Raw genomic sequence first — 14,349 nt, 5'->3', positions numbered from 1 at the left:
TGTGTAGTATCCTATGTATCTATAACCTTTTCTTGGATATTGATGTGGGCCTGTTTTCATTAGAGTGCTTTTCTTTTGAGCAATTCATGGTACAAAGACTGAAAACCAAAGTGAAGAAGCGCTGTCACCCAACTTGCAAATAAAAAAATGCTGTAATACAAAAAGAGTCTCCATATTTATGTAGACATATTTTTAGACTATAATTCTAATTAGGGCAGCTACTAACGCCGCCATATGCTTTGGGCTCCAAGCTCATATGGTTTAAGTTCTCCAAGAACCAGTTGCATCCCTATATACACAGTAAATTAGTTAATGTTCTATATGTACTCTAGTGAATAGCATTGTACCCATAACTATTCTTTCTTACCATTCCAACCTCAGTCCTGTTTCTCAACTGCTCTTTCCAAAAATCTCTGTGCTTTGTATCCTTCCTCATCTCTTCCTCATCTGCGGCTCCTGCTGCTTATAGTTCTTACGTCAAATATACAGTTTTAAACTTTGCTTCCCAGTGGCTTTGGTAAATATTAACATGCATTTCAGATGATGATTTTTCTGACTTTTAGTATTAAAGTAGCAGTTTGTTTTGTATATTCATATGTATACTCCATGTCATAAAGTGTTTAAGAGTAAATGCTTGCAATGCAATGACAGAGTAGAAAACACAGCTAGTGTCTCATATTAGGCAGATGTTCACAGAATGCTTTGGTTGTTAGAATCTCTCTTCATTGATTGTGATTATTGAAAAATGGTGCTATAATGGTAACAGGAAGACTTAAGTGAAAAATAAACGAATCAGGTCTTTACTTTCATTTTTCATTTGGGAGATGCTATCAAAGATCCCTTTCTCCTAGGCTGACAGGCAGGGCATCAGGAGAGCAGAAATTGCAGGGTTGGTTTTTGATAGCTCTCTAATTCCTGCAATAACGGCGCCAACTTAAATCCTGCATATTGGGGAACACAAGGCAGGGAGGAAATAAATCAAATATATGGGCTGGTCTGTAGAGATGAAACCATGGATAGTTTCTAATCACATTTAATTTGCTGTGGGATAAAAAAGTGGGAAGAATAAGAAGGTCCTTATTTCAAATATGAATGTATCCAGAAATAGACAGTTACTTTCTATATGTGTTGTCAGTAAAATCTAAAACAGTGCAGTTTTGTCCAGTGAAGAGGAACTACGTAAGGCTTAGCCGATGTGTAGAGCCTTGTGTGGTTCATTGTACTGTGGAGCAGCTTTCTTCCAAAAAGTAATAGTGTCTATGGTTTATATTGTCAAATACTTTCCGTATTCCTCCTTCAGTTCAATCCTGTGTAGCTAGTAGTGGATACTAGTAGTGCTTTTTTTTGTTTCTTCCAAAAGCCTGATTCTATGATGCTGACCTCCTTTGCAAAACACTTTGAGAGCTACTGATGAAAAGTGCTATATAAGAGCTAGGTGGCATGTACTATTATTTATTTATTATAGCTATACAATATGGGCCTGGTTTACTGTGTTTATAAACACCTCAATAAATATTTGATCTGAAGAATTTAATAACAGCTAAATAAAGATGGAAACAAATTCAGTTTCCTGAAATGAAACTCTATATATATTGGTTTGACCGCCTTTTTATATCTGTTTTTTCAATGACAGAGAGAAGATAGCATTTTTTACAAGGCCAAGGATTAACATACCTCCTCTGCCAGCTGATGACGTGTAACATGTTGCATTGTAAACATGAAGTATTTATCTGTCTGTTTTATTTTAATGAAATTATTAGACTAGCTAAATTTCTTTTTAAAAGTTTGTGCAAAAGCTATTAATATACACCTTTTGTAAAAAATAAAAACGTAAAAAAAGTAAAAGTAAAAAAATATATAAATAAATATATAAATATAAATATATATATATATATATATATATACATACACATATATATATTTTATAATAGTGACTGCAACAAGGCTTGGTTTTTCCTTGTTGTGAAATTGACATCTCTGAAGACAACTTATTTTATAAAAGATCAGCTATCCTGTTAAGAGTGTGTACAGTTTTTATGCTGTTTTATTTGATTTAAAGGCTGGAAGACAGAAACAAAGTGAGTTCAGGCAAATTCACTGTATTGTAATTTATTTATAGCACATTTTTCCTTGAAGGAAAATACCTACTTTAAGATGTATTTTAAGACTGAAATTTTGTTCTTCAGTATTTGTCATACAGTAGAATGGAACCATTGAGCTGGTTTTGTTTCTGATACCTGAAATGAAAATACTATGTTCTAAATTTGTCACTTTTATCAGTTTTACTATCTGTATCTTATAATGTAAATTGTATTCTTTAGCACTGTCTGTGTTATAGCAAAATATTATCACCTGCAATGTTTTTAATATTGATTAAAAATGCCATTCAATGTTGCAGAACTCATTTGCATGTTCTTACTGTGCACTAATAGACTGTTCTCATTTCAGTTGTGTTTAATGTATCTTTATATTTTTAACTAGATTCTCAATTTAAACGGGGGGAAGGAAAGGGGTGGCATGTCTTTGTTTTGCTATGATTTAATAAAGATGGAAGTGGGGCGGGGGCAAACTTGCCATATTAATAAAACCAGTAAAAGAATATAGCATCTGAGTAGTTTTAAAGATTGTGGCCCCATTCAGGAAAGTACTTAAGTCCTAGTTCCTGGAAAGCATCCCTATTCAGAAGGGAGGTTAAATACATGCAGATCTTTTTAAGCATGTGCTTTGAGTTAGGCACATGTCTAAGTGCTTTCCTGAATAGAGTTGCTTTTCAGAAACAGGACTTGTATCTCTGGAAGAAATAGCTCACTTGGTTGGCAGCTGGGCCAACTACAACTTGGCCAGGAGTGATTTTATTTGTTACCATTTGCTTTAACATAGGACTGTCACCCTAAATTCCCGATAATGCCAGTTTTGTGTCCTTGCACCTTGCAAGTATGTAAAAATGCTTCTTACTAAGCTACTATAGACAGTTGATAATATTTTCGAATGTGCATTACCTAAAGAGAAGGGCACCCCACACAAGACTTATTTAATCTAATTGTTGGAACATCCAGTGTGAAAATCAAGGTCCCTTTTGGTTAAAGGGACATCGTCAGGACAGATTTGGCCCCAAATTTAGGTTTTGTAAAAAGCCAATAAAATTGCAAAATCTCTGACAAGTAGATTGTTTTCATTTATTTTTATAAACAAGTAAACATTCCCTGCAGTGTTAGGACTCATATACTGTAGCATTATGAAAGAGCATGAGAACCTGAAAGTTAAACTGACTGGGTCTATTTTCATTGTCCAAGCTGTGGAAGAAAGTAAGCCGAATATAAATAGCAAAAGTATATTATATTAAAAACCCGAACGTTATTAGTAACAAAGACATTTGTGTTTTTAAATTATATTCCGTTTTACCTGACATAGTGTTTGTAAGCTTTCTATTCATCCAATCTGGCATGAAAAAAGTATATTTGGCTTTATCATACTAACTGCCTTCAAGCCTCTTTTCTTGGCAGTGGTATTGGTAGCTGTAGATAAGGGCCTCAAGCCTGCATAAGAAAGATTCAAAAAAATGAACAGAATATAAGCCAACAAAAATAAATACTTATTTAAAATAACTAAAAATCAATTGAAAGACTTGTCTGTGTTGGGATGAAAGTCTGAGAACACCAACTCTTTCAGTGCTCATTACCTGAATGTCCCAGTGAGTGAGAGGGAATAGATCTGTCTCTTTGACAGTGATTGCCATTAAAAAGGCAGTATTTACCAACAGGTACGCACTGTGATATCTGAGATGTCACAGGTTGTCAAATACCTAGACTAGGAAATAACAGTGCAGTATCTAATGGCAAATGTTCCTGTTTTTTTTTTTTTTTTTTAAATGGTGCCTATTGTACAGTATCACCAGAATGTTTTGTGAGTCCAAGATTGACTGCTGTAATGAGTACTCTTTTGATGTGGTAATGAGTTATAATATTCAGTATTCATCTCTCTTGTTTTTGTCACAGTTTCGTACGATTGTGTCATTTGTATTATTTGGAAAGTATTTCTTCTACAGAATAAAATAATTTACTATAAATACAAATAGAGCTTTCTTATGTACCACAATATAAGATGTTTTTGAAATAATTACATATAGGTCATTATAATAATACCTTTACAAAGCAATTTCGTGGGCTGTATAGCATTGTTATTTAGATGACATCACTATAATAAACTTTCATCTAATAGTAAAAGTTAGGGAGCTTGTGAAATCAATCAGTCCAGAAAGGTTACCCTGAAGGCTTGAAATGGATCCAGAGTGCAGTGTGTGGGGAATAATGTCCCGAAGCCTTAGCACTAAAACCGCCTCTTGAAAATAAGTTTACATCTGCATCAGAGGCTCATGGTTAAGACCTTTTCTGGGCATATTTGCTACTTTTGTATTATTATGAGCAATTTCTCTGCAGAGAAAAGGCTGTTCAAGATTTCCTTACTAAGGTTTAATTTGTGCTCTGCAGACAGCATCATACTACTACTACTTTTACTTCTTCTTTAACAACTTATTGAGCATCATAGTTCCTAGATGGAAATCACTTCAAACAGAAGTAAGATATACAGTAGAAGTTAATTTTTGAGTTTCATTCCTAGCTTGATTGACCTATTACTAAGCCACACTAGGACATTTTTTTCTGAAGACTATACATTCAATTTGAAAATGAATATACAATACACGTGGAAGATAGTGGATCACTATGCTGCAGAATGGTGGTGACCTGATTGTATTTGTGTAACCCTGGGCAGCATAAGCAGAGAGGGGATTTATAGCACTGAACGTATGCTGTTCTCAATTCACTGTTTACAAGGCATTATGGGTATAATAGAGCTAGACTATTTTTAACCTGTCTACTGGAAATAGACTTTGGAAGTTTTAGCCTTCACTCATTGCTGCCATCAAGATCAACAACAAAGTTAAAGGAGATATGTTGGAATTGCAACATGGTATGAGAACAAAGTTTTATGTATTTCTTTTACTCAAACAATGGTAAATATATTGCAAGATGATAGTTCAAGGTAAGTGTTACATAAAGATGACAAGATTCTTCTAAGGCTTAGATGATTATGTATGTTGTTAACTATAGGTCCTGTTGAGCATAATAAAATATCAGATTTATCCCAGGGAGGAAGACTATGTTCATTACGAACCCAGTGTACTTTTTAACTGTAAAGAAACTCCACAATTAGAAGACCTGAGAGATTTTAAAAGGTTCCATTTACGGGGAGAATGTTTAAAATACTCAAGAACTTTTGTAATATGGAAAACAAAACTATTTCCTCAAAGAAAAACCATCATGTATACAGTACTACTGCTTTTCCCCCATTCAATATGAGAATATAAATTGAGCAGATTGTTTGGTCCATTTCATAATGTAGTTGCTGGAAGCTTCTCTACACAAAAAGAGAGCCCTTTGGTATATGCTCATTTGATTCAAGCCATTCTCTCCCTTGCTTATGGACAGAGTTATGGTGCTAGGATTATGTTGTATGTAATAGGAGGTTCCTCAGATGTGGCCTATAAAGAACTGATGGGTCACATAGTACTTGCTCTCCTTATTTTGAACTGCTAAACTCCATTAAACGAAACTCCAGGTACCTTAAGGGTAGGATTTTCAAGAGATGGGACAGCCTAGCTGCTTCCATTGAAATCAATTGGAGTTTTACTCCTGTTTCCAGGTAGAGCAGAGTTAGGACAGTATTGAGCACTTTTGAAAGTCCGATCCTAAATACTTTACTTTTCCATGCACACAATTGTAGTAACTGGCACAGGGCTCTTACATGATTATGAATGAGGATGGGGGAATGGTGATCTGCCTGATCATGAATGTGCAGGGAGGTGGATCATAAGCCAGTCTCTCTCTTAAGATGTGGTCCACGCAAAAAAAATGTTTGAGAAAACCCATACATAGCAGACTGCGTAAGAGAGTAGATCTTGGCACTTAAAGTCCATGTAAATGGGATTTGGTCAGAGGATCTGCCTGGGAAACCAGGGAGACGGGCACTTCCTTCAACCTAGAGCCCAGATTTGGAGCAGCTGTGTAGCCATTCTGAAGTCACTAATCCAGTTTCCTGTTTACAGTAACACCTGCTATGCAGTCCCTATCTAAGGATTTGGCCCAGTTGGGTATACATAGTTATGGACCTGCTGGCTATTTGTTTGACCTGCCCCAAATGTTCTACATAAATGCAAAGAGAACTGCTGCAGAACTGCTTTGTTAACCCAAAAGGGTCTGGGTGGAATTCCTCTGTGTGCCCCATCCATAGACTACTAATGATTCCCTGAGTGCAAACATACTATTTTATCCTACCTATTGTTAGGTAGCTAATTTTTTATAGGTACTGTATCACAACAGAAGTGGATTTTGAGGAAGGCTTTGACCATGAAGAGACTAGTGGAATTGAGGGCCAGTTCAAAATGCATATTCCAAGTGAGCGAGAGACTTGTGGGGGATGCAAAGAGAATATGGTAATAAAAGTGCAGTACTTAAGACACACCCTAAACGTTGCTGTGTTTACTCTCTTATTTGGTATTGAAAAGGTCTTCATTGAAGATCATTAAGGCTAAACCAAATGTATGTTCAAATAAGGGAGGATGAATAATGTCAGTGTAATGCTATAATAAAACATAAAAAAATTGGTAACATGCTTTTACACAATTATGTATATGTAGTATATTTTGTAAAATTTCATTGTGAACTATGTACTGTGAAAGGTAAATCTAGAGGCGTACATAATTCTTATAAAAACATTTATTTAAAACAAGAGAACTCCCTGTGTGTTCAGAATGGTCCTGTAATTAGAGTAAAACTCAGTCCAAACTTGTCCTTAGAGAATGGTTCCAAATGTGATCTGCTGGATGACCAATGATTTGAAAGTCAGAGCAATGAAGATTGCGGGTTTGGGGTTTTTTTTTGTTTTGGGGTTTTTTAAGCTATTTAATGTATTTTAAGTGAATTGTTAGTAAAAGATTCCATGGAAAAAACTTAAACAGGAATTTGACAAATAAGAGGGTAAACATGTGGCACATAGCAAAAGAACAATTTCAAGCACAAGGGGCAGCATGGAAGAGAGAGGGGGAGAAAGATGAGTAGGCAAAGGATACACAGATAAATGGTTAGGCATGGACAAGCAAAATGGGAGAATAAGAAGAGCTCAGAACATAGATGGAGGGAAGTATTGAACTTTGGAGGTAAGGACAGGAAGCTTGAACATGAGGAAGATAAAGGGAGTCAGTTAAAGGGTTCAACGAGGGTGTGAAATGGTGGGAGAAAAATGTTTTTTGCAGCTGCATTTTTGGATAGATTTGGAAAGGAGTAAGGTGAGAAGCATGTCAGAGGAATGCGAGAAATTATAAAATTGTGGTTTGTGCCATTTTCAAACTACTGTGATTAGTAACTTTTCATATTTATGAAATATGTAACGAGGCCTTGGGGTATTTCTATAAAATAAACAGCAATATTGCTCATAACGTATGGACACATGAGTTCATAGTTACTTAGCTTTTCTTCATTAACAATGATTTATTATTGCTGTGACAAAATCATAATCTCTTTTTAGAAAAGCAACCTGGGTATGAAATAGCTAGTCATCCATTTTGATTAATAGAGCTTTGTAAGTCACAACATGATATGTGTAGAAAAGGGTGATCGAGCTTTCACTGCCTCGACTGATTCCTGCAGGATTACAAACTGTCTCTCTCTCTCTCCCAGCTGATACCCTACAGAGGGAGGATGCAATCACGTGACTGTAACTGCTTCCTCCCCATGACATCATTGCTTTTGCAGCCATACCAGTAACGAAAGGATGCTATCAAAATCTGTGGGACTGGGCTAAATGATGTTGCTTTGCAGGTAAGAGACAATTATCCAAAAGCTAATTTGCCAGTCTCTTTCTGTGTGGTCATCCTAGAGTTCAACCTCTGTTAGGCAGATCTTACACTAGAAAATAGAGCAGAGCAGTTTCTGTGCAAGCAGAGGATTTGCAGGTACAGGGGCTGCTTCCTTGCACTTTACAGCTCTTCCGGCTGACAGCTCTAGCAGCAATGCTGCCAGATGGAGCTTTAAAGCTGAAGAAGGCCCATTGTCCTGAAATGGGCCCTGTATCCTAATATGGGCCCTTCTTATAAGTGTCAAATTATCTATTTACATTAGCAGCCATCAGCCTAGATCAGTACAGAGAGGCATAGCAATACTGTCTTGGTTATGTTCCCTGTTTTTTTCCCCACACATAAAGCAAATTAGTATAGAGATGAAATGTCTCTAGTCTTTTAAAAAAATGAAAATTGGACTGGGGTTAGCAGATCTTAATGGGGAGGATTTTTACTTGTTTGCTGACAGTATTTTTAAGGACCTAGTCCAGTAGGTTTCTTGCATAATTGATTTGCATGATGTCAGATGGTTTTTGTTTGCAAGGATTTTGTCATCCGATATAAGCAATGAAAATTATTCATCAGGGATGGAGGGGGGAGGGGGACATGAGAAGGCTAGCAGCCTCTTGCTATTTAACCCAAAGTCCTAGTCATATAACCTGAATTTATTCAAGTCACAATTAAAGTGGTAATCGAGCAAAACTTCAAATTCCAGAGGTTTTTTTTCCCTTCTGCTGTAATTGCACACAATGAAAATACATGAAGATAAATCATTCGGGGTGGGGGGAATGTTTGCTACTCTGTTATTTTCTAGTTCATTTTAAAAATGTTTTTTGTTGCTAGCAAACTAAAAATAATGGCAAATGCCAGGAGTTTTAGGAGGCAAGACATCAAAATCACTTATGAGCATGACAGTCAAAGAAGAGAATTTATCCTGCTTTCAGTCATTTGTAAGAACCTTGATGAATAATTGTCTGTCTTTGCCAGAGAATGGATGATGACTCAGCAGCAGCGGCAGGAGCAGGGAAATGGTCAAATTAATTATTAGTCAGATTATGCAGGAAGTTTTTTGATTCTTGAAATTCCCTTTCTTCATACATATTTTCCCACTATTGAAAATGCAAGAAAAGAGATGCCGTGGGGGGGGTGGGTGGGTGGGTGTGTGTGTGTGTGTGTGTGTGTGCGCGCCTCTGTCCATCCCTGTGAGGGAAATCTGATTGTGTCATGTTTTTAAATGTATTGTATGTCCTAGTGAAGGAAGAACTTGAATGGGTGCATACCACTATCACTAATAGTTAAAATCTAATATAGCACCAGAAAGCATTAAAGGCTATGTGGTAAAATGTGTCTTAAAGAGACTTCAGCTCTATAAGCCTTTTTGAAAAAAACATTTTAGACAAAATCAAATCTTGTAGAGAAAAGCATCTCCAGAGATCTTTCATTTTTCCACACCTAGGCACTAAAAGCAATGTGAACACATTCCCAATGGCCATATTAATGAACTTGTACTAAGGGCATTCTGGTGCTTCCAATACTGGATTTATCTGTTCAAACCTCCTTGAAATCTCAACAAGAGAGTTGTGTGAATTCTCTCTCGCATGTAAACTGTGCTAATATGTTCCTGTTTAATATAGACCATAGTGCTTGGCTCCCACTAGCGTGGCTTTTTGCCTGTGTGAAAAATGCACGAGGACTTCAGCCCTGATCTTTTAAAGGCGAACTTTAATTTATTTTTCCAGTGGTAACACTTGAATTCATTAACAAAATCTGGTGGGAACAAAAGCTGTCAAGGCTGATATGAGTCAGGCATTTCCATCCAGCAAAATGATAAGATACCAGGCTAAGTACATTTTATCCCTATGACCCATGCAGATGTTTTGTGTGCATAATACAAGCAGAATATTGCCCTCAAACTCCACTTTCCAGTCACGTAGATTATCCTTCTGCTGTATTGTTTGGCTATTGCGTAGGGCACCCACGAGTGTATTGCTGTTCACTGAAATGAATCATGCCATAGATTCAGATACCAATTACTTTTGATGTTAAAAATTTTAAAAAATGATGATTTTCAAATTAGGTATTTCTGGACAGGGGCGCTGGAACAATTTGTATAGTGCGAGTGCTGAGAGCCATTGAACCAAACTATCAACCCTGTATATGATGGAAACCACTTCAAGCCAGGGGGTGCGGCAGCACCTCTAGCCTTCCTAGTTCCAGCACCTATGTTTCTGGACTGCAGACCAGGAAATGACTCATGGCTAATGCAAAACTTCCAGATCTTGGCAAAAAATCCGTATAATGATGCTCAGCTCTTATATAGCAGTTCTCACCCCTTGACCTCAAAGTGCTTCACAAAGGAAGGTTCCCCCTAGTTGCAAATAAGAAACACGTGCAAGAAGAGAAACCTGGAGTGTAAGCTCCCAGAGGCTGGGTGTGACCAGTGACCCATATGTTTCCAGCTCTGATCTAGTGCTCAGTGTTGTCATCCCTAAGCGTTCAAAAATTATGAGTCTGAACCCAAAAAGGAGGTGAAGTGACTTGCCTGAGGTCATACAGCAAGTCAGTGAGAGATTCAGCAATAGAAGCCAGGCCCCTGACTCCCACTCTAGTGCCATGCCACTGGCTCATGTTGTCTCCTCGTGGTTGTGTAGAAAGGATTTGCTGCACACCCTGTTCATTCACTGTCTCTGTTTCTGTTAGACTCACAAGAGCTGAAAGAACAGAACAGTCTAGTAGTGGCCTACGTAGTGCAGGGCTGTCACCTTGTGTGCTGAGGGCTGAAGAGCCGTTTCAATCAGAGCTCTGGGGCCGGCGGTAAAAAGTTTTCAAGTGGGAGGCTAACTTTGCTGTCCGACTGCAGTAATGATAAATGCTGCATTTATAGGACATTTTAAAAAAGCAAATGCATTTATGAAACCTCCTTTCCTCTGTCCATTGATAAGGCAATCCCTGGCCCACACCTAGTAGTGAATTTTTTCTCTTTTCCCAACACTTGGGGTATGTCTTCACTACTGGCTGGATCAGCGGGCAGTATTGACGCAATATATCGATCCCCGAGCGCTCTCCCGTCGACTCTTGTACACCAGCTCGGTAAGAGGCGCAGGCAGAGTTGATGGGAGAGCGGCAGCAGTCAACTCACCGTAGTGAAGACACCACGGTAAGTAGATCTAAGTACGTCGACGTCAGCTACATTATTCACGTAGTTGAAGTTGCATAACTTAGATCGATTCCCCCCTTCCCCCAGTGTAGACCAGGCCTTGGGGAATTTCCCCTACTCCTCCCTTGGGGAGGGAGAAGCAGCAGCAGCAAGAATTTAAGGAGAGATCAGGCACAGCCATGTGGGAGAGGGCCTGAGGGGGAGGCTGGAAAACAACCTCTTCCTGTGAGCTCTGGCTGGGGAACATTGTAGCAGTAGTGGCAGCTGCTCAAAGAGCCACTGCTGAACAGCAGGGGACAGCAGATCAGCTGCCTGTGCCCAATCAGGCATGAGCTTCCTCGTCCGTTCCGCCCACTCCCGCCCCACTCTCTCCTGCCACTTGAGCTGCAAAGCAAGCAGCTGCAAGCTGGGGACCTTAGAAGTGCAGTGTGAGCTGCCAACTAGAGAGAAGGGTCCTTGGGGCCAGATGTAGCCAGTGGCCCATGTTTTGCAGCCCTGATCTACTGTTGCTATCCCCAAGCATTCAACAGTCATGAATTTGTTTGAAAATCACAAGCTTTTAAAATGCTGTGGGGGTGCCTCTGGGTTTTCAAGCCTTCCGGGGCCACGTGCTGAAGCTTTTCTTCACAGCCGTGTGTGTGTGTGTGTGTGTGTGTGTGTGTGTGTGTGTGTGTAAAAAAAAAAAAAAAAATGTACTTTTTAAAAAGTCACAGAAATGCAATTGTTTTAACATTAATATGAAGACCAGTATGTTGCCTAGAGACATATCTCTTGACCAATGTAGTCGCCCTCCTGTTCACTGGCCCACTAGGAGGTTGCTCAAGGTAGAGTAAAAGGCCTTGTGCCTTTTTTTACACCACTTTAGGAAACTGGGCCTGAGGCTCCCCTGTGTGTACTGTGTTGTGTGTCTGTGTGTTCACCTCAGACCAGGCCCACTCAGACAAACTACCAGGAAAGCTTTATTCTGTAAAGAAATACAGAAGAGCATTCCAATCAAGCAACCTCCTCTCTGCTTGCCTCCTACATGCTCCCAGCTTCAGTCAGTGCTGAAACGTCATGCTAGGAGGGCAGAGGGGACTTTCTGTTCCATGTTCTCCCAACATGCCAACGTTGGTAGTCCACAACTTGTCTTTCCCATGGTTGCTGCTGCTGAAGCACACTGGACCTTGGGCTATACCAGGACACATGTCTCTGCTAAGTCTGAAATACGTTCTTTGTGGCTGGATCCATTAGTCCCCTCTCTTTCATAAAAGTATTTGCTGCCTAAGTTCACTTGTACTCTTTATTTTGAAGGGCTTAAGTATGATCATTCTTGAAATCCTTGTTTGCTTGCAAATGTGTAATTACCCATGTCCTGGGGTCATTCTACCTCTCAGCAGTAATATCCTTGGGCTTCATCACACCAGTTCTGTTGATGGATCACATTAAAATCTGTTTCCATAAAGAGAGTCAAACGGATCCCGTTCCTCTTCAAACCCCATTTTAATTACTGTGTACTGCATGGATTCCAGGCAATTGTCTTGCAGGTGACTCCTGTAAGAATGTGGAATGCAACCCACTGCTCATTTGGACAAAAGCTTAATGGAAGCGGTGAGCTCAGTTGAAAGAGAAAAGCAATGGCTTGAGTAGGGCAGAGGTCGTCATACTTAGCTCAAAAACAATGCTTAGAACTGAGTCAGTAATGACCTTGACGAACTCCTGTCTGTACTCCTTGGCTACAGGTTGGTGGGTGTTGACACGGGGGAATCTATCATCAGAATAAAGAAATACTCGTGTGCAATAGTCAGAGTACACTCAGAAAGATCCTATAGGGAAGGAAGGAATCAAGCAACGTATTTTGAGTTAATTTAATGAAAGGTTCCTGGCTAACAGTTTTGGAAACAGAGTTTTTCTATTCATGGTACAGAGATTTGCAGTGTGAGCTTCTCCACTGTGCTCAGCCCGTGTGCCTGAATCCTGATGTTGAGGATTCCATGCAAACTGAGGTAGTTTTGCAGAGAGAGCCAACTGAAGTATTAAATTAAAAGCATTATAAATTAATGAGCTCAAAAGCAGACCTTCTGAAACAGTAATGGAATAAAGATCAATTTTAGTGAGAAAGCAAGACTAGAAAATAATATATGTGAATCATGTAAGAGTTAATGGTGTGTTAGAAATCCTAACTTCTGAAAGCTGACTTCTGAGTGTTCATTTCTCGACCACAACATTGCATCATCTCCCGATTTTGTTTAATTAAATTTCCCTGTTTCCTTTAAAAGACAAAAGGGAGGAAGTTGGTGCTAAACCACAGAGCTCTCTTCCCTGAATTGAACAAAAGTTAATTGTGAGACATTCTTTATTAAAGAAGCTTTAATAACACAACCTGAAAAACCCAAAATAGAGTAATTCTAAAATCTGTGTATGAAATTGCTGACTTTGCACATAAAGTTGAAATCTACAGAACCAGTTTTCTTCAGACTTGGGCTGACATTTAAGTCTCACTGGGAACAACAAAACAAACTGTGTTTGATGTTTTTAGCTTGAGCTGATTTTGAGTTATGTGAGTGCAAAAATTCCACTTGGAACATATGGGGAAAGTGGTTTGTTTTGGGTTTTTTTTCTTGACATAACAGCTGAACCAATTTTGCTCAAACTTTCCAAGAAAACTCAAGCTGTGACCAAATACAGCATATTTCAGACCAAAAAGAATTTGTTTGAAAAAAGACTTACAATTAAACTGAAAAGGGAAGTGCCTGGAGAAAGCTTAAGATGAAAGCTAGAAGTTAACCTTAAATATAGTGGGTGCTACCATCACAGGTGAGGCTGTGTTTTGGCATTAGCAGGGACAGCCTGATGATTTACAGGGCGCCTGGCAAGAGCTAGAAGACAGGAAATCGGGCCATAAATTCTTGCTCCTTCCATTCCCATTGGCAGAGAGGAGCGAAGGCCTGGCAGTGAGAGACTGCCTCCCCATACATTCATGCTGCCAAAGATGCAGATTGTGTTGGAGGGTGAGTTTCAGAGTGTCCATGGATTCTGAGGCAGCAGTGGACACTTGCTTTGCTTGTTCTTAAGGCCAGCTCTATTATCCTCACTATGCTTTTGTCCTTAGGTGGAATAGCTGAGAGCTAATGGCTGGAGATCATGATTTAATCTGGAGCACGTCTTTCCCTTTGTGCCTTAAATTTCCAGTGATTATCCCATGTGTTTTTCCTTTCTTCCAGAATCTCTCCCATGCGATGCTATGCCCTATGTTTTTTCATTATTGCTGCAGCTTCACATTTTTTCCATGGAGATTATTCAGGGTATTATCCATAGCAGG

The 14,349-nt window shown here is 38.9% G+C and overlaps 2 protein-coding genes across 5 annotated transcripts in view; both read left to right on the top strand.

Moving 5' to 3' along the window:
• The window catches only part of WWC3 (WWC family member 3), a 150,406-nt gene extending 146,340 nt beyond the window's left edge, over window positions 1–4,066 (top strand). For all 4 annotated transcript variants that reach the window (XM_034757243.1, XM_034757234.1, XM_034757225.1 and 1 more), the window contains one exon: window positions 1,634–4,066. In XM_034757243.1, coding sequence (XP_034613134.1) covers window positions 1,634–1,700 — 67 coding nt within the window. In that variant the 3' untranslated portion in view covers window positions 1,701–4,066. The remainder of the gene's footprint in view (window positions 1–1,633) is intronic.
• A 3,726-nt stretch (window positions 4,067–7,792) lies between these two features.
• The window catches only part of CLCN4 (chloride voltage-gated channel 4), a 58,510-nt gene continuing 51,953 nt past the window's right edge, over window positions 7,793–14,349 (top strand). The window contains exon 1 of the mRNA XM_034757214.1: window positions 7,793–7,874. The gene's annotated coding sequence lies outside the window, so the exon portion shown is untranslated. The remainder of the gene's footprint in view (window positions 7,875–14,349) is intronic.

This window comes from Trachemys scripta, chromosome 1 (assembly GCF_013100865.1).
Source record: "Trachemys scripta elegans isolate TJP31775 chromosome 1, CAS_Tse_1.0, whole genome shotgun sequence".
Taxonomy (NCBI): domain Eukaryota; kingdom Metazoa; phylum Chordata; order Testudines; family Emydidae; genus Trachemys; species Trachemys scripta.
This window is presented reverse-complemented; position numbering and strand designations above follow the sequence as displayed.